Source organism: Neltuma alba, unplaced genomic scaffold (genome assembly GCF_004799145.2).
Source record: "Neltuma alba isolate B1F8T4 unplaced genomic scaffold, ASM479914v2 tig00010625_pilon, whole genome shotgun sequence".
In the NCBI taxonomy this organism is placed as follows: Eukaryota; Viridiplantae; Streptophyta; class Magnoliopsida; order Fabales; family Fabaceae; genus Neltuma; species Neltuma alba.
Window position 1 is genome coordinate 263,629 of NW_021635481.1, and position 20,546 is coordinate 284,174.

The window sequence follows — 20,546 nt, forward strand, 5'->3', positions numbered from 1 at the left end:
TGGACTAAGCTTTATAACGTTATATCTCAGTTGGACTATTCTAGTGAACTGAAGCTATATTCTAAGTCATTTTTGACTCTCATTCTATCCATGTTCTATTTTGAAAAATATTCCAAGTCAATGGGAATATTAAGAAGAAAAGCAATCTGTCAGAAAGCATTAAATAGAGCTAACTCACTCAAAAACAAGCTTTAATAGGAAGTTTCATTTAATGCTCTCACCTACCTCAGCTACAAGTTTCAACAAGAAACTTCACTATGTGTCTAGTGGACAAATTCAGAGATGAACTACAAATAGAAGAATTTATTAAATGAAGATATAGAGACCAAGATAATTATTAGAGAAAACCGAGATGTCACAAGCTACAGAAAGAACATTTTTTGTTATATACTTTTATTTATTGCTTAGAATTGTGAGATTGTATGTTGGATATTTTCTTACATGTAGTAGGGGAAAGTGATTGCCTCAAGAATTGAGGTGTTGCCTCTAGTATAGAGGTGGTTAGTGTACTGAAATACCAAGAGCGTATTGCATCTTGGGGATATAGTGAAACTCTCATATAGAACATGGGGACTGGATGTAGGTCAGTTAGATTAAACTAGTATAGATATTTTTGTGTAGTAATAGGAGGTAGCTTCTTCACTCTACTCTATTTATATTAATCAGGTTTGAATTATTATTTGTTAAAATTTTGATTAACACCTGATTCGTGGGTGTTTAACCTTATATGTTCAACCATACTAACATATAGCAAGATTTTATATGTAAAAAGTACACTTTTAGCTCTTTCTAACAAATAAAATTTTTCAACAAGAACTTTTCAGGGATTTTTTCTTTTGTATTTTTATCTAGTCATAAGTTTTATCTGCAAGAAAGGTATTATTATGAATGATCTCATCATATTCGAGTTGTATTTCTTAACAACTTTCAGATGCCCACTTTTAAACCAAATGGTGTGATAATGGCGGAGATAATCCAAATTGCAAGTTAAAAAATTCACCCCAAACGATGATGTAGTAAAACGAAGATATATTATAGGTGCACGCAACATGACAAACATACCATTAAAAAGCACTTTGAAAAATTTAATGTATGGAAGTGAATAAAACAAATTATGAACATTTTTATATTGTTGAAAGGTGACAAGAGTTTCATCGGGTATGTCCCTTATTCGGCAACATGCCAATAAAATTAAATTTTTACGTAGTTATGTTTTCATATGCATGCTTATTTGGTCAAGAGATAATAGACTATCCGTGAATTTTCTTCACTTTAATTACACAAACACACTGTCTATTTTGAAAACATGCATTTAGTCTGAAACATTAACAACCTTAAAAATTATTGTAAGATGATAAAAAAAAATACTTTTTATCAAGAGATAATTACACAAACACTGTCTATTTCGAAAACATGCATTTAGTATTAAACATTAAAACCCTTAGAAATTATTTTTAAGATGATCAAAAAATACTTTTTAATTAAAAATTGTATTAAAATAAATTTTATTCACTAATTTATCCTTTATCAACTAAATCTTTAATTTATCTTTTGATAGTTTATTTAATATTTGCTAGTTATTTGTTTAATAGTCTTAGTAAATTTAGAAAAAAATTAAGTAATTCTTACTTAAAAAATTAACAACTTGGTCAACATTTGAGTAAGTGTTTTAATAAATATATGTTTGCTAAAACATATTTAGTTATTTTAAGTTATAAATCTACTCATATTGTAACATGGACACTGGATACCATAAACTTTAGTGTAAAAGTACACAAATTAAAATGATTCAATATTAAAATTCCACAACTATTAATTGAGTCAGCTAACATTGGTTGTAAAGCAAACGTGTTATTAAAGAATATGGTGAAAAAACGCGTGAAATTTTCAACATGATGCGAAATGACATGACCGTTAAAATATAATCAACTAACATTGACCATGCATAACATTTATTACTCCCAGTCGTCCTGTCTGCCACTAAAGGGTCTTTTGTCATATGCATTGGTTGCACAACCCTCTTCTTTTATTAAATTTTTCTCCGTTGAAGAATATTATGAAAGAATTTGAACGCGTTGATTTTCATGGGGATGCATATGCCAACCTCAACCTCAACCTCATCTTCATCATTCTCTTCTTCATCTCCTTCTAATACATGGTTAATTTATAACGATAGTGATTCTAATTCGCAGCTCATTAGCTTCAAGGCAAAACCACATAAGGTTAAAAAAAAAAAAGACCAAAAAAAAGAAACGGGAATCAGGCGGCTGTGGGAGGTGCAGCCATTGTTTCTTGTTAAAGACCCCGCAATGGCGAACAAGATCCTTGGGAGTGAAGATGTGGAGCCCGTGTGAGGACTATTATTTGTTAAATGATCCACACTAATTAAATTAATGATTGTGGGATTTTTTTCTACTGTTTTAAAATTTTAATGTGTATTTTTGTATCATTTCTTAAATGATATGTTTCTTAAAATGTAAATGTTGGTTGATTTAATAGCTATGGCATCTGGCACCATTTTTAAAAAACTTTTATATACATTTGCACCCAATAAAAATTTATGGTGTCAAGCGCTCATGGGAGAATAGTACTTTATAGGTATATTTATACTTTAAACCTCAAATTATTTTAGGTAAAAATTTGTGTGTAAATGATTGTTAGATTATGAATGTTAAGAAAGGGTATTTTGGTTAAAACAAAATGTAAACGTTCTGATTTAATGGCCAACAAACAATTGGATGAATGGAAGTATAATGTTAAAATTAGGGGGGTTTGCAGAATAAACATTTTGACATAGTTTTTATTTATTCAACATATAAAGGAGATCTCTATAATTTAGATTCAGCAGAAGGAAAGTTGTTGTATTTTATTAAATAAATTATAATAGAAATTTTGTAATGACTGGATAGGCATCATTCTTCCTAATTCACAAGAAACATTTTAAAATTAAGTCCGTACATTCATTATTTCATTAATAAAACATAACCCCTCTGAAGGAGTACCATCACGTAAATAGTCAAATTAGAATGATTATCTGCATATAAAATAAATTTTAAATGTATTATATAGAAAAATGAAGTTTGAGGAATGCACGATACTAATGTCTCACATTCTATTCTTTAAATAATCGATTATACATTGATTAATGCCAGTTCTGCACAAATATAATAGCACATGATTCTTTTTTTTTTTTTTTAATCGGAAACACGATGTTTTTATTGAAATTTAATGTGTGTATATATAAATCAAGATAATAAAAATAACAATAAACTATAAATCTTAAAAATGATTTTTTAAAATTAAAAATAACAATAATGAGACCTAGGCTGTCAGTCTGAGATGGATTTGAATGACTCAAAAGAATATCTTGGGAAGAAATGCTACTTCGTGGTCTTAATACAAGATCTAATTTCGAGTAGATTAAAAAAGTTTGTTAAGTTAGTTATTTGTAATAAATAAGTGTTGTCTTCTTTAAAATATCCTTGTTAATCATGTGTATTAGCTAGAAGTACCATTTGATGGAACTTTTAGCATGTGCAATTAATACAATGACTACTTTAAAAAAAAAGATAAATATGAGAAACAAAATAGATTGGAATCTTATATTTAGAATCAAATTAAATGTAAAACTAGTTTTTATATTAAAGATTAGTGGTAATATAATGAGGACATGCTACTGATCTCATTCACAGGCTACAACTATCCTCTTGCTTAGCTATTTTCCAGCGCAAAGTTTCCATCAGCTACTTAAACGCGACAAAACGTTACCTAGTAACATTCGCAAATGTTTCAGATTATTAAACATCTGTCTCCAGTCTTCGCTTGGTGAAAGTTACAGGAAACTAATATAAAATGTTCAAAGAAGGATGATAAAATCGCCTTACTCTGTGATTGAAAAATATGTCGCAATCTCAAGTTTATCAGAAAGCATATATACGAATATCCTGTTCCTTCGATGTTATTTATATTCACCATTTTCCATTCTGCAATTAGCTTTTCTATCAAAGTAAAGATCAAACATAAATATATCAGAAAGAAACACGGGGGAACTCAAATACAAGAAAGAAGTCTAGGCAATATACAGCCCCGTAAAAAATCTCTGGGTATTAACTTTGTCATTTTTGAGGGGATAAATTCTTCTTGGAGAATCAAAGACAAACTCTTCACATCCAAACCAGAGATCGAGACCATGGCAGAAGAATCTAAGAGGGTAGTGGTAATAGTGGATGCATCAAAAGATGTTTTTGCTAAGTCCATAATGAAGGCACTGAAACAGACGAATCCTCGGGCTGGAGATGAGCTTAAACTCATAGCAGTTCTTGAACAGTTCAGCAGTCCCAGTGAGTTTTCCTACTTCTTAAATAATGGACTTATTTGCTTGTTCATAATAATTAGTGTTTTTTATTTTTTATTTGGGTTAATTAAACATTTTTCCGTCTGCAAAAAAGAACTAAGATATAAATGCAAATGGCTTATGAGCGATGCAATCATTACAAATTTAACTCTATCAGGCTCTAAATGTATGAGTTAGATGCAGGCTTTTGATTCAACTCCAACTTAATTTCATTTATCTCCCATGTATATCATCTTTTCTCCAAACAAGCCCCATCGTAACTCTTTGATACTAAATGTAAGAGCTATATGGGACTAATTTACAAATGTTAAGACAATTAGTTAAACTAGTTAATTGTAAAAAATATATGGCAATTTTCTCAAGATAACCTCTTCAATTATTTATATTCAAACTATTTCTTGATGAAAATCTCCTTAATATTTGCAATCAATAGAGATGATTTGAGATAAAAATTGTAATATTTGGAAGGAAAAAAATGAGTTGAGGTCTTATATTTAGGACTAAAGTAAACCTTCTTACTAGTTCCTGCATTCAGGATAAAAAAGAGTATGTTGATAACACTTCAATATAAATGATTAAAATAAGAGATAGTTTAGGAAAGCTAGTATATATTTTTCACAAACAATTAACTTATCTAATTTATTTAATATGTGTGATGAATTAGTTAATTAGCTCCTACATTTAGAATTGGGGAAAGTATTATATTTTGACATATTGATGATTTGGATCTGACTAAGATTAAAACTCGGATTCTTCAGACCTAAAGACAAGTACGCTGTGTCAGAGTTAATGTTTATTGGTTTCTTGTTCACTCTCATTTTTATCTGATTAAAAGAGAGAATTAAAGATGTGAATAACAAGAATTATAAATCAAATGAAGATAAATTTTGATTATCACTCAATATTTGAAATTGCTAATTTCCTACTAAATCTTTTCCTGCTTCACCTTTTGCTCTTCAGTGGGATACAAGATCAGGGTCCATGACAGTCCATTTCTTGCAACAACCCAAAAGATTGTTGACGAAGAATTAGCTAGAAAAAGGGATGACGTTAACAAGAGTTCAGGAATCATGGAACTCCTTAAGTATTGTGAAACAAAAAAGGTCAGTATAAACTATATTTATCAAGTCCTTATCACAAGACTTTTTAGGAGCCACAGGGACAGGCTTAAAAATTTCAAACTGAAAACCCAATAAATTATATTGAACCAAATATAGACCCATGAAATTTGATTATAGCAAAATGAAGAAATTTTGCATATATATTTTTGTCAATTAGATAAGAGACCAAAAGTAAAAGTATCTATGGGATTAATAAAACTTAGTTTGTTGTCCTTAAATGACATGGGTGATGAAATTCTTCCCGGCAATGATATTTTCTCAGATGGACTTCCACATTGATGTGGTTGCACACCCTTTCACAGAGGTTTTTTCTCATGCTGCCAAAAGTTTTGGAGCAACGTGGTTGATCGTTGACAGGTTTGTTCATAACTACTTCCTAATTTTTGGTCTCAGCCTACGGGTTTCACACAGAACTAAAGAAAAGCTTCCACTTGTCTAGATACATATTTGCATATTCTTAAAAGCGCACCCAAAAAAAAAAACAATAACATTACGGGTTTTTTTTCCCCCATAAACTTCCATTACGTAGGAAAGAATTTAAATAGAGGGTTACCATGTTGCAAACATAGGGTATCTCACTAAATACTTGATTACTCGGGCATGCATAATGTTCAATATTCAAAGGGAAAGGAAATGAAGATATGGGAGATGGCTCTCGTGTCTTTACAAAAAGATGATATAAATAATTAAAAAAAAACTAATTAATATTAATAACTACATAACACACATTGCATGCCGACCATGGCTGATTCAATGGGTTGACTCAAATCCTATGGTTGACGTGAAGCCTTTGTTAGTAAGTAATCTATAAATCATAAGGCTTGTCTTAACCCTACGAAGTCATAAGACCCAACTCATCCAAAATAATCAGAAACAAAAAAGAAAAAGTTGTATTGTAAATAAAGTAGTCTCAAAATTCATGTATTTACATAACCCTCTCCATTACGTTCTTCCTTCCTAACATAACACAGTAATCATACTACTCTTCAAGCAAGGAGACAGGGAAAACATATCAAAGAGGGTGTTTTAAGTGGTAAAGTCCACTAGCAATGCCCATATTGTGAGCTTCTACGGCATAACTAACAGCTAATTACGCAAGAAGTGGAAGAACCTCTCCAAACGTGTCCAATGCATGATATGGAGAACTTGGTAGTTAATACAAGTATTGCTTCATATTTAAAACCTTCGTCATGACAAAAAATTTGTTTCATGGAAAAACTAGTTAATTTAAATCTTACTGTGTTCACATAATACCATAGGCAACCTAATTTAAGATTAACTTTTACATAGACTTGGTGCTAATGCTATATACGATCATTTGACCACAAATGATGCAGAAAGGTGAACAAAGATAACAGGAAATTGCGGTTACCTTGTGGTATGATTAGAATAAGAAGTGACAACACTATTCAAAAGGTGCAAGGTCCAGAAGTACCAACAGAGCTCTCCAAATCACACTCCACAGGTGAAGCTATGAAGATCATTGGTGGAACCGAAGATGAAGAATTTTCACCCAAGAGTAAGTATTATGATGCTATAAAATTTTCTGTAAAACTTGAAAACCTTGAGAACTTTAACTCAATCTTTATTGGTAATGAAGTGCTTCTCATGCCTTATGAATATTGATCGACAAAGAATATAGTGAAGATAAATAGCTATTATTACATCAAGCAGGGCATAGGTCATCACCAAATGAACAGTTCACAACAATTGGAACATCAAGTTCAAGCATTCTTCAGTTAATGAATGACAAAGAGCACGAAGAACCTCAAAATACAGAGCAAGAAAAAGAAAGTATGTTTTTCAATTCACGAGACCTTGAGCAGCAAAGCGGTGACAATGAAGAGTCACAGATAGAGACAGAATTGACAGTCCCACTTTGTTCTGTGTGTAAAAACAAACGACCAAAAGTTGGATGGATGAAAGACTTCAGTTACACAGAACTCTGGAAAGCTACACAGGGATTCTCTCAAAAGAACTTTCTATCAGAAGGTGGATTTGGATCTGTCTACAAAGCAGAGCTCACTGGAATAACTATTGCTGTTAAGAAGCTTAAAAATGCAAGTCTCCAAGGAGAGAAAGAATTCAAATCTGAAGTCAAATTACTTGGCAAAGCAAGGCATGAGAATGTGGTCACACTTCTGGGGTCCTGCTCAGAAGGAATGCATAAACTTGTTGTTTATGAATATGTCTGCAATGGTTCATTAGACCAACATTTATCACGTAAGTTTAATGCAATATTACAAAAGCATATACAGTTTTTTGACGTCCCTTATTAAACAAAAGTTCGTCTAATTTATTGCAGAACATTCTCGAACTCCTCTTACATGGAAAGAGAGGATCAAAGTTGCTATTGGAGTTTCGAAGGGCTTGCAATACTTGCATGAGACTAACATTATACACAGAGATGTGAGACCAAGCAATATCCTTATCACACATGATCGTCAACCTGTGGTAATAAAGCATGCATGCAACTTTTTAATTTATTAACTAAGATATATTCACTCACTAAACATAATCTACTAACAAAGCATATATATATATATATATATATATAATAGTTTATGGTGCTAAATAAAAAAACAAGGCACACCAATTCAAATCAAAAACAGGCTTCCAAGAATGTTTAGTAATGTTAGCCTAAACCAATAAGGTTATATTGGTTGCAGAAATACAAATGAGATATAACACATAAGTGTCATTATTGCATTCGGCATTTATTACAAAAGAAAATGAGATAACAAAATCACATAGTTGAGTTTGATCACTCCATAAGCTTATTAACATAATTATAAAAATAAGCCAAACTATGAGTATTAACTAAACATTGCACTTAATTATCAAAGAGAACGTGATAACTAAATCACTCTGGTGTTTGATCTAAAAATACTTACTCTTTCACAACAAAATTTTAGTTGGGAGACTTTGGTTTGGCAAGAAATCAACATGAAGACTCAATACAGTCAACAGAGGTTATTGGAAGTTTGGGGTATTTGGCACCTGAATATGCAGAATATGGAAAAGTGTCAGCCAAGATAGATGTATATTCTTTTGGGGTGGTTCTACTGGAACTCATCACAGGAATGAGGACAACAGACAAAAGACTTAAAGGGAAAAGTCTTGTTGGATGGGTAACAATCTATTTGGCATGAAATTTAATTCATGTACCTTATTATTTTATTGATTTTCCATGTTCACATAAGGCAAGTTCTTCTTAGTATAATCTTTCAAGATAGTTGCATGTTGAAACTCAAATTTATGTATCTTACATGACATAATAAGTGGAGTAATTGTCTCGTTCACTCAGTGTGGTGATACAATAATAGAAAGACAAGGCTTTTAGTTTAAATATCCTTATTTTATGTTGATTTTCTTTTTTGCCCCTAACAACTCATCATTTTTCTTGCAGGCAAGACCACTACTAAAATACAGGAAATATCACGATCTAATTGATGAAAGGATAATCAATTCTCATGATTTTCATCAACTATTTTGGATGGTTCGAATAGCAGAAAAATGTCTGACTAGAGATCCTCAGAAAAGACTAAATATGGTTGAAGTAAGTCAACATCCATTAGCCGTTTCTCCTTTCACACACTAATATATTTTTAATGTAATGGAAAGAAGTTAGAACTTAGCATTATGATAATAACATCTTTCCTTATTGTCAATATCACAATTTATATATAATAAGACCAAATATTGATTTGAATTTTTTTCTTACGATGTTGTAATAGGTGGTTAATGCTTTAACTCAAATATTGGAAGGCAACACATGTACCATACCAGGAGACTATTCCCCAACAAGGTCAGAGTCATCTTATTGCACATCAGACTCTGATGAATCAGAAGATGACAACGATCAAGGAGCCTTTGAATCAGAAGGTGAGTTAGAAAGTCAGAGCATAAATACTTTATTGACTATTGACATGGGTATGATAAGCCAGGCTATCGGAAGACTCCCACCATCACCTCCAATTTTGAAAACTTATTGAAGCCAGAGCACCATAGAGCTCCCACTTCTCACTCCAATTGTGGTAACTTATTGAATCTGGATTACTAGCTAGAAGACTCCCGTAATGCCTCCAATTGGGAGAACTTCATGAAGCCAGATTATCAGAAGACTCCCACTTTTATCTCCAATTGTGAGAACTTGAAGCCAGATTATGGGAAAACTCCCACAATCACCTCCAATTGTGAGAACTTGACGACGGATTGTTAGAAGATCACATCACCTCCCATTTTGAAAACTTCGTGAAGCCAGAATATTGGAAGACTCCCACCATTATGTCCAATTGTAGGCACTTGAACTCGATCAAACACATATAAGTATGATGAATCAAGTGTCAAAATTTGAACCTGATGAAGACCATATATAATTAAAAAATGAAGACACATAAGTGAACAATAGTGAATTATCTACTCGGATGGTTAAGTAGATAATTAAAATAAATAATTACAGTTTGATACCTTTTAACAAATAAATTGTTCACTTTAATTTATATATTAAAGTGGTTAAACAATTGTCATAATGTGGGTTATGCAGTTTGATTCTGTTTAACATATTAAAGTGATAATGCTATTGTAATAAACTTTTGTCTTCTGTTATGAAACATGGTTGTAATTATGAATATAATAAAGCTGGTTTTCTTTTAATACGATGAAAGAAAGTGCATGGAATTGTTAGAATAGAATTAGCTTGCCTTTCTTCAATATTTCTCATTTGGTTAACTAGATAAGTTCGGTCCTGTTTAAATTTCAAAGCTAAACAATCTTCATTCTGTTATTAAATGTATGCGACGTGTTGCTGTTGATGCATACTATATGTTACGCAAGAATTAACGAAGAAATTAAAATCCCCCCCTCCTCCAAATTTTATAATCCAAACAAGTGGAGGGGCTAAACCCTCGTACCAAATAGACCATAGGGCGCATACAAAGGTAACATGATATTTAAATTTGAGTGATAAATAATGATAGAAAAGTAAATAAATAAATAAATGAGAACATCAAAGTCTATCCAAAAATGAATTGAAAAGATTTGATACCTATGCTTTGTTGCTTGCAGCTTTACCACCCGGCAAACATTACATTCTCACATCTATGAATTTTAGTGGCCTAGTCTGTCATTATTGTGTTCTTCTGTTTTCTTATGGGAAAATTATTAAATATATTCAAGGAATCACTGTGCTCTTGAATCCTCTATGCCATAAAAAGCAAGATTGAGCTTACGCCTTCATACTCAATTAAAATCTACATATTCCAATTTTTTAAACTTCTTGTTTTTTGTTCATTTGTATGCTTCTATAGATAACATGAGAAAGCCTAAATCATAGAAATAGTTATCCATATCTAATTTCTTCAATAATCATTTGCCACAATGATGGAATCTTTTAGTAGCAACCAAGGTTTGGTTTAAAAAAAAGGCTAATATCTGCATTCTTATTTTTCTACTCTAAGACAAGAAACATCTTTCACTTACATTACTTTTGCTATGTGTGACCTCGAAGCTAACCTATCATCCTTTAAGTCATTGTTAAAGAATTACTATATTTAATCATATGTATTAGAATTATCTCTTGGTGAAAACCCCTTACAATTAATAAGGATCTTTTAAAGAAAACATTATAAAGTTGGGAGACAAAGCAGATTTAGCTATTATATTTAGGATCAAATCCAATCTTCAACTAACGCTTATATTAAAGACCAAAAGCAGTACTTTTGATTCTATATTTAGGTTTTGTGCTTTTATATTTGTCCAATTACACTTTTTTCATTAGTACATTTATCATAACCCTAGGGTTCTATTTGTATGGCAACTACTTGCTTATACCAGATGACATTTAGAAGCCTTTACCCAAGAAGTTGTTCAACACAATATTTTATTAGAAGAATGGCACGAGTTCCTCCAAGAAACTAATATCTTTGTTATCTAAGAATCAACTTTAATACTCTATATCAGTTAGAATTGAAGGTAAATCAACTTAAAGGTTGTGATCTTAAGGAGCTTTAATGTCTCAAGAAATTTAGCTAATTAGGAGTTACAAATTAAGAAAATAGTAGAAAAATTTAGTAGTTGACATTGATTTTTCTCATTAGTTGTTTATGAAAATTGATTTTCAAGGGGAATGTAAAAGAGACAAGAGGTAGAAAGAATTGGAAGAGTGTTAATGGAGTAAACTTACTTGGATATGTAATTTCTTCTTCCTTGCAACCTAAAAATCATATTTCTATTTTATGAGGCAATTTATCAAATACTAAGTATGCAATTTCAAACATCCTTCCATTGACTTCCTGTAGTACATGCCTAAAAGCGTAATGGTTTAAAAGGATCATGAAATAAGCCCGCATATTGAAAATTTGATTCTCATGTTACTATTCACTGGTAAATTCCAGATTTTAGTCTAATTTTGAAAATTGATAATTAATTATAAAAAAAATCGTATTGAGGTGATTCAAGTCTCTATTTAGTTCTTTACAAGGAAAAACTATAAATATGGACTTAACCCTTCTTAATTCATACAATTAATTCATGGAAATTTACTATTTATTTGGTAGAAACTGTACTTTACAGTTTCTTTATCCTAACTTTGAGCAGTCATAACTCTTAGCATACACATCTATTTTAAATAATCTACCATTTATTTTAAAGCTCAGGATGTGTACTTTAAGCATCAAATTTCATGGACAGATTCAATTGTTTGCCTCACTTTCACTCTGACAAATTCATGGGTCATTTAGGGATAATTATCCCCCTTACTTTGCATTAATAATTCATAAATATTCCCATACATAAACTTATTCAATTATACATACAACATCATCAATCCTTATTTCATAACATTAATGGTATGTTTAATCATATATTAACATAAAGGGAATTTTTTACATAAAATAAGACAGTACACTATTTCTTCAATTCTTCCCTTCATTCTTACATTTTCACATCTTGCATTCTTCTTTCCTTGCACATCATACCTATTATAGTTGGTTAAGGGAGGATGAGATTTGAGAGGATCTCAATAGAAAACAATAACTACCTAAACATACATGGCAAGCTTGGCATTCATAACATACTTACAGCTTAACATATTTATAACACAATGACATGTTTGGAAATCATCATGCATTTATCATAAAACTTATAGGCCTATGGCGTACTTTAAACATATTCACATTCACAACACATTAGTTCATAAAATCATATAAACACACAAATATGTCATACAAGGAAGCAAATACCAAGCATATAAGAGTAAGATAAAGTTTACTATCTTTAGCCTTTTATTACATTCAATATTTCCTCTTGCTCCCTTTGCTTCCCACCATTAAGGTTACTTGATCAGCCTTTCTATTCATCTTCCTTCATATCTCTTAAATTGATCGACACATCATTGCCATTTGCTCATTAGAGTCATGATCACAATCAACATCAACACTTTGCTCTCTTTAAGCCACACTGACTTCTAACTTTTGAGTTTAATTTCTAATCTTTCTAAAATTAATCACACATGTTAGTCCCTCATAATTTTAAATGTAAAATCCATTTTTAAGCTCAAACTAAACAAAATCCAACTACTTTTCCATGAACAAGCCTTGGCCGAAACATATAGGGTTTTGGGTTCAAAATTCCATTCTCAATACCAATGCTTTCAAATTTGCTTTCTCACTTTTACCACACACAATTTTCATTTTAAATACATTAGAAGTGTAATGTGTCACACCTCTCCTTATATCTCATTGTGCGTTAATTAGAACCAATATAAATCGTTTTGTAACATTTCTAGATGAAAAATTTGAAATTTAGGATTTTACTATTCATCTTGTCCATATACTATTCATCCGAAAATGGGCCAATTTTAAAAATTCATAACTAAATCTAGAAAAATCGAAACGAAGTGGTTCTAATTTTCACATAAAAGCTTGCTAAGATTTCTATGGTGGAAAAATAATTATTAGGTCTGATTCCATCCAGAATAATTTTAGGAAATTCATCAAAGTATCCTGTTCATTTGGTAAATTTTTTAATTTTCAGTATTTTTTTTCAACTTTGAAAGAGCATAACTCTTAGCACACAACTCCAAATTTGATAAATTACCACTTGTTTTAAAGCTAAAAATGAGATCTATTTGTCTGTAAAATTTCATGTCCAAAATCTTACAATTGCTCATTATTTTATGTACCACAAATTTGACACTTTTTAGGAAATTTCTATCCCTTAATTACCATTTTCTTGATTTATTTCCCCTTTTTCCTTCAACCACATTCCTTCCACAATGCCTCAAGCATAATTCCAACATTGGAACATGGAATAATAATATAATTTACATCAAAATGTCATCCATAACTTATCATAAAATAAACATAAAGTTTGGTACACTTGATACAAGTTTCTAACATAACATAATATTCATAAAGCCATTTCATGCCAAGGCCAATTCTTTCCCTTTCTCCATGCTTGATCTGCTTCCTAATTAGGGCATAAAATAACATAGGAGGAATGAAATTCCAAAGAAATCTCAGTAGCATATGAATTATAATTGTCATGTAAATCAATACAAGTTTAATTGTGACGTGTTCATGCAAGGAGAGGAACATCATATCATCCACATTGACATACCACAAAGCATTTGGCCAAAGCATAACCAATGTCAATCAAACAATCAAAGTCACCACAAAGTTCCTCCAATCAAAGCAACAACGATCACAACAAACAAGCAAGATAAACAATCAAATTATAATTCAAAGCTACCTTTGTAAAGCTTGGCCACTTAATTCCTCCAAGGAGTAATGCTTCTCCTTAATTCCTCCTCTCAATGCCTATTAAACCAAGCATAAACATAGGCCATATTAATCACAAAACAACTTGGTTCCAATACTTTAACATTAACTCAACGATTTCCTCCCTTTTTCTTTGATTTTTAACAAATTGATTCCTTCTTTAAAATCAACCATCTCATGATTAAATCCTACACAATTTTTCATGAGGAATCCAATGGTGCAATCAGATTTTTGAAAATCACACTCTTTCCCCATGAACCTGGTTTGGCTGAATAGGGGTCCTTAATTTTCCAAAAATTCCATTTGTGATTCCAATGATTTTAAACACTTTCCAACAACATATCCCTACACAAAAACATGTTTTAAAGCCATTGAAATCATCAAATCAATGAAAAACAATCAGCTCCTGCATGAACAGTGCTGGCCGAAAATCTCCCCTTAAACCCTAACCTTGATTTCATCCAAAAATCAATCCATGCACCACTTAATCTTCCTTATTCCCCTTGATTATTAAGGTTTCCAGCCTTCTCTAAGCATCACACATCTCAACTGAATTTTTTAGAATTTTTCAGCATTTTTCCAGTATTTTCCCAAGCAAAAATCCTTGTTTAATCAATGTAAAACTTAGGGATATTGATGCTTGGACATACCTTAGTGTTTTCTTGATACTTGTTGGATGATTTCTTGCCTAAAAATCCTCAAGAATTTCATGCAAGGATGCTGGATGAACAGTGACAGAGTCTCCCCTTATTTTTCCCAATTTTCCAACATTTTCTTTGTATTTTCAAGGGGTATTTATAGACCAAATATTCTGCCATTTTCCCCCCTAATCAGCACACTCAAATGACAGATAAGGAGGTGTGTTGGCAGCCATCAAGTGTCATACCCTGATAATTTTATTCTAATTGATGAATGATTTGTGACTGACTAAGGCCAAATAGTATAGTAGACTGGTAGAGGATCCAGGCTATGAGGAAAAATCAGGATAGGGACATAACGGTCATTTTTGAAAAGATCAGTCAAGAAAGGGCAGTATTGGAAATAATGTGCGAAATTCCTGAAAATTCTCAGAAAATCATGAAAAATAGAAAGAAGGGTACAGAATAATGTTTGAGGCTTAGAAGATGAATATAAGATTAAAAATAATTTATCAGGGAATTAATTGTAATTATTAGAATTTTTGGTTAATTAAGGAAAATTAGCCAATTTCTATTATTTAAAATATATAGAAGCCTCAAAAATTCAAGGAAAAATAGGGATAAATTATGTGACATATTATCCTAATTTATAAAATTACTTCCCACCTTTGGATGTACAAAGGTTAGCTTAAAGAATATTTATTACCGAATTATTATCGGTAGAATAGTGATTTTTGACAGAATAAAATTTAGAAAATTATAGAGGGAGGTGAAACTTGAGAAAAATCATGGATTACCCTTGGAATGAAGGAAATTTAATGAGGTGTTGAAATCAAAATTTTGTGACAGTAAATTGGACAGGATTGTTGGAAAATCGGACCGGAAATACACAAATAATCAGTGGATTGCACTGATTATTGGATGAGTCATTTTTTTTTCTAATATTAAGAGTAATATTCCGGCTAAAAATAAAGGGGGAGGACAAAGTTGGAATTTTCTAAATTGTTCAAGGGCATAAAGGGAAATAAGAGACAAAACAATAAAATAATATTTTATTTCCACATGAAAATCACATGGTGATTAGGTGTCCATCCATGTGTCAACTTCTTATGGTGTGTGCCCTAAGATTTGTCTATGTGTAAAGTAGAAAAAAATGGACGGCCGAGATCGCATCTTTTTCCCGAAGGGCATTTTTGGAATTTTGAAATATCAAAGCCTATAGATACCCCCCCTTCCATGAAGAATTCGGCCAAAGTGGGTTGCATGAGAGGGAATGTTGTGTTCTTGAGTTCTAGGAGAGAGAAAGGAAGAAAGAAGAGAGAGAAAGGGAGAAAGCAAAGTTAGACACCTCTAATCGCCGATTAAGAGCTAATTAAGGTACGTTTACCTCCCTAAGTGTTAATTATTTTTAGTTAATTATTTATTTGAGGAAGATTAGGATTAATTACCTTGATTAATTATGGTTTAGTGATAGCTAAGATTAATCATGTTAATTGATTAAAGATTAGTAAGTAATTAAGGTTAGCTACCTTGATTAATTAGTAATTAGTGATTAGTTATGCTAATTGAAGGATGATTAATCATGATTAATCATGTTGATTAAGGAATGATTAAAGGTTAATCATATTGATTAGAGAATGATTAATGGTTAATCGTGTTGATTAGAGAATGAATAATGGTTAATCGTGTTGATTAGAGAATGATTAATGGTTAATCATGTTGATTAGATAATGATTAATGGTTAATCCATAAGGGATTAGTGACTTAATCTTAGAAGATTATGTTGTACTAATGACTATGTGACTTGAGGACCTTAATTAAATATTGAATTAAGGATTAAGGGTTAGTGATTAACCAAGAAAGCATGATTAATCATGGATTAAGGAAGAATTCCAAGACCTTAATTGAGGATTAAGGCTTGGTCAAACCACAGTCAAAGGATTAGGAAAGGTATACAGAAATTATAAATTGAAAGGCACAAGGGTAGCATTATATTGAGGAAGAATGATATACTGGATATGGAATTTACCATACCCTTACTGTATGGTTGATAGGCAATTTTCTGGAAACCTAGGAGGATCTCAAGCAAGGAAACGAGGAGGAAACATTAAGCGTGGAATTGAGGTAGCATGAACTTGCAATTATTTTGTTGATCTGCATTTAGTGTTTCTGCTATGTGTGTTTATGTGCCATGAGAATGTTTATGCCCAGATGATGTGAACTCCTTGCAATGTATGCCTTGGCTCTTGCATGATTGAGTTTTGACCAGAATGATTATATGCTCCATGATATGATGACATGGATACAGAATGGTTATGGCATGGCATAAAGACTAGAAATGTTATCTTACTGCATGTAGCATGACATCTTATGCATGTTGACTTGATGGTTGTATGTTCAATGCTACTGGGATTTCTATGAAATCTCATTCCTCCTATAACATGATATCCTAGGTGCCACTACTGCCAAGGAGAAGGGAAAAGAAATAATCATGGCTTGAGGAAGTTATGAATTATGTATTGTATTATACGGTTTTGAACCTTTCTCTTTCAAGCCATGTAAGCATACTCTGATCATGAACACATGATATGATAACCTTTTTGAATGTATATTAATGGTAGAGTAGCTTTATATGTGATTATGGTATGATTATAGTGAAAAACGAAATGCTGTTAGAATTAGTGAAAAAGGGGATAAAAATGGTCTAGATTTGACCAAACTTTGACCAACGACGACCCTGGTCAATTGGTTGACTTTTTCCCTGAAATTTGGCATGCAAATAGATCTTATTTTTCCCTTTAAAATGAGGGGTAAAGCGTCACAATCGGAGCTTTGTGTAAGAAGTTATGCCTTTCCAAAGTTAGGCAAAAATCCTGGAAAATAGAAAAATGACCAAATGAACAGTACTTTTCAAAATTAAATACGGATGCGTTTCTGATTAAAGTGGAACCTGAGGTCATTTTTCCTTGATAGATGATGTTAAGATCTTCGAGTGAGACTTGGAACGACCTTGTTTCAATTTTTCTAGAATTAGTTATGATTTTCCAAAGTTATGCTAAGTTTAATGTTACAGTGAATAGTAATGCGGGAAAAGAAATTTTCAATTTCAGGTTTTTCAACCCGGTAACCTTAAATTGTACTTCCGAATGTCTTATCTTGGCACAATATAAGGTTGTAAACGTAAGGTGTTACATCAAGTGCCCCAAACCTTCAGATTTGAACATGTGGCTTTTCTTTAGATTTTTTCACACAAATATCCTTTAATTTTGCATTTTATTTAATTAAAATTAAGGGATCTAGAAGCTGCATGAATTGAGCCTTCAATTGGGTCCATTGTAGGCCCCCACAAATGGTTTGGGCTAACCCAAAAAGATGGCCCACAAACCAAATCACCATCTCAAATCAATTTGAAACTTTATTAGTTACTATTCACTAGTAACATTTCACAATTTTTTCAGACTTCCAAAAATTCATTTCTCTCCATGATAATTCACATTTTAATATGGAAATATGATCTGAAAATTTTCAGAATTTTTCACCACCTCTAGGTATTTATTTTGAATTTTCTCTAATTAGGCTTATATCGGTGTCACTGCAGGAAAATAAATCTCCTAAAATTAATTCCTGAGTTTTCAAGGCCTAAAACTAATTTTATAAATTCAAATAAACATTTAAATGAATTTTCCATCAATCTCCTAAATGTATTGAGGCCTCTAACTAATTTAAACAATTATTTTCCTTCATTTCCCCAATAATTTCCGAAAAAATCTCTGTTTACGGGAAATTCCGTAATAATTCATTTTCACTAAAATTCCACCTTTCAGGCCTCAACCGAGTTTCTAAAACTTCTACTTTACACTTTTCCCATTTTTCAAGGATTTTCTAGAATTTTTCTCAAATTGTTCCGTTTTGCCCTTCCTAGACTAGTGATTATGAAAATGTCAGTCCAGACCTTTTCAGGGTTTCATATCAAAAGTTGTTTCATCTCCCCGTCTAGTTCCTACATTGACCATCATCCCAATTTTTGATCCTTTATTACCAGATGAAAATTTTTGAGATGCGACATAATGCCCAAGCTTATAACCCTTTTTCACATCAAATAGAAGTACTGGAACAACTCATTAAGTGCTTAACTTGGAAAAATTCAAATTTCATAATAATTGCTATCGGGTTACTATTTATTGTAACCCTACAACTGGCCCAATTTTGAAAAATCATAACTAAATTTTAAAAAATCTAAATAAGATTGTTCCAAGTTCTATTTGAAACTTTTTGAAAGATATTTAAGAAAAAAATATAAACCTATTGCATGTATGCCCAGTCCTCACATAAACATGCACTATTCATATAATCAATTTTTCATTTCCTAGAATTCATGCCTAACTTTGGAATGACACAACTTTTTGTACAAAACTCCAATTTTAATGAATTACCACTCATTTTAAATTTAAAAAATGAGACCTATTAAACTACCAAGCTTTATGGTCAAATTTCTCCATTTGCCCAAAATCATGTGAACTCTAACATAGGCTGATTTTAGGTTATTTCCATTCAATTTGAGTGTCATTCTCTTATGTAATTATACCATATCAAACTATAACATGCTTTTATCATACTACACACCATATGAATTATTCTTTGTTTATGTTACACATCATAGAGGAGTCATTAGGTCACCAAAAGATAAAGTTATTACATCATTGCAAAACATTGATCATAAGTCCATACATGACACATAGTAATCACTCTTCATCCTAAAGCCACTTCCTCGCCCTTTCCTTGTGCACTTATAGCCCCTAAATGGTGTTTATTTAAGTATAAATGGGAGTGAGATTTTATGAAAATCTTAGTAGCAAAGAACCACAATTACAATATTAAACAAGCAAATCATGTTATTTATATGTCACATCATAATCTCATGTTTCCAATCAATGTCCATACATGGAAAGGGAGCAAACATCAAACCAATAGGCAACTCAACAATACACAAAGCCAAGGCATCAAATACAAGGAGTTAAGCATAATCTCATATAGCTAGTTCTACCACATCATGGCGCATAAACAAGAGCAACAAATAGTAATAAACAATACAAGTTAATATCAAATTGTAAGTTCTCTGCTACCTCTTAATATACTTGATTTCTTCCTTTCTTGTTCTTACTCTTGCTTTTGGGCCTTCTCTTGATCAATGACAATGCTTATCAATAATAGCACTCTAAATCAATTTAAATAACTCTATCGAACACTTTAATCTAAAACCCTAACCCTTTAACCTTTATTTTAGGGTTTTAGTATCATCTTTCTTAACATAACTCTCATATGCTTTTCCGACATATTTTTCCATATAGAATCCATACATGAACTTAGATTTATCAAAATCCAACTCCTTCCTTTATTTTTCTTTTTGGTCGAGAGTACCCCTTAGGGTTTCAAAATTTCATCTTCAATTTTAATACTTCCAAACGCATGTTTTCCATATATCCGTACACAAATTTACCTTTCAAACTCATTAAAAGCATCAAAATAACAAAAATCAAACCCTAGTGGAGAATCAAATCTAGCCAAAACATAGTCCTAGGGATTTCAATCTTCAAACTTCATCAAAAGCATGTTTAAAACCATCAATCCATAGAGCATCATAGAATAGAAGGAG

General features: G+C 31.6%; 1 protein-coding gene across 1 annotated transcript; it reads left to right on the forward strand.

The window, feature by feature from the left end:
• The first annotated feature begins 4,189 nt into the window (after positions 1-4,189).
• Positions 4,190-9,697, forward strand: LOC114757755 (inactive protein kinase SELMODRAFT_444075-like). The gene is made up of 9 exons (XM_028946820.1): positions 4,190-4,340; positions 5,315-5,457; positions 5,738-5,832; positions 6,813-6,994; positions 7,150-7,698; positions 7,781-7,929; positions 8,391-8,606; positions 9,244-9,360; positions 9,539-9,697. Exons 1-9 carry the CDS (start codon positions 4,190-4,192, stop codon positions 9,695-9,697), a joined length of 1,761 nt encoding a protein of 586 aa, XP_028802653.1.
• The last annotated feature ends 10,849 nt before the right edge of the window (positions 9,698-20,546 follow it).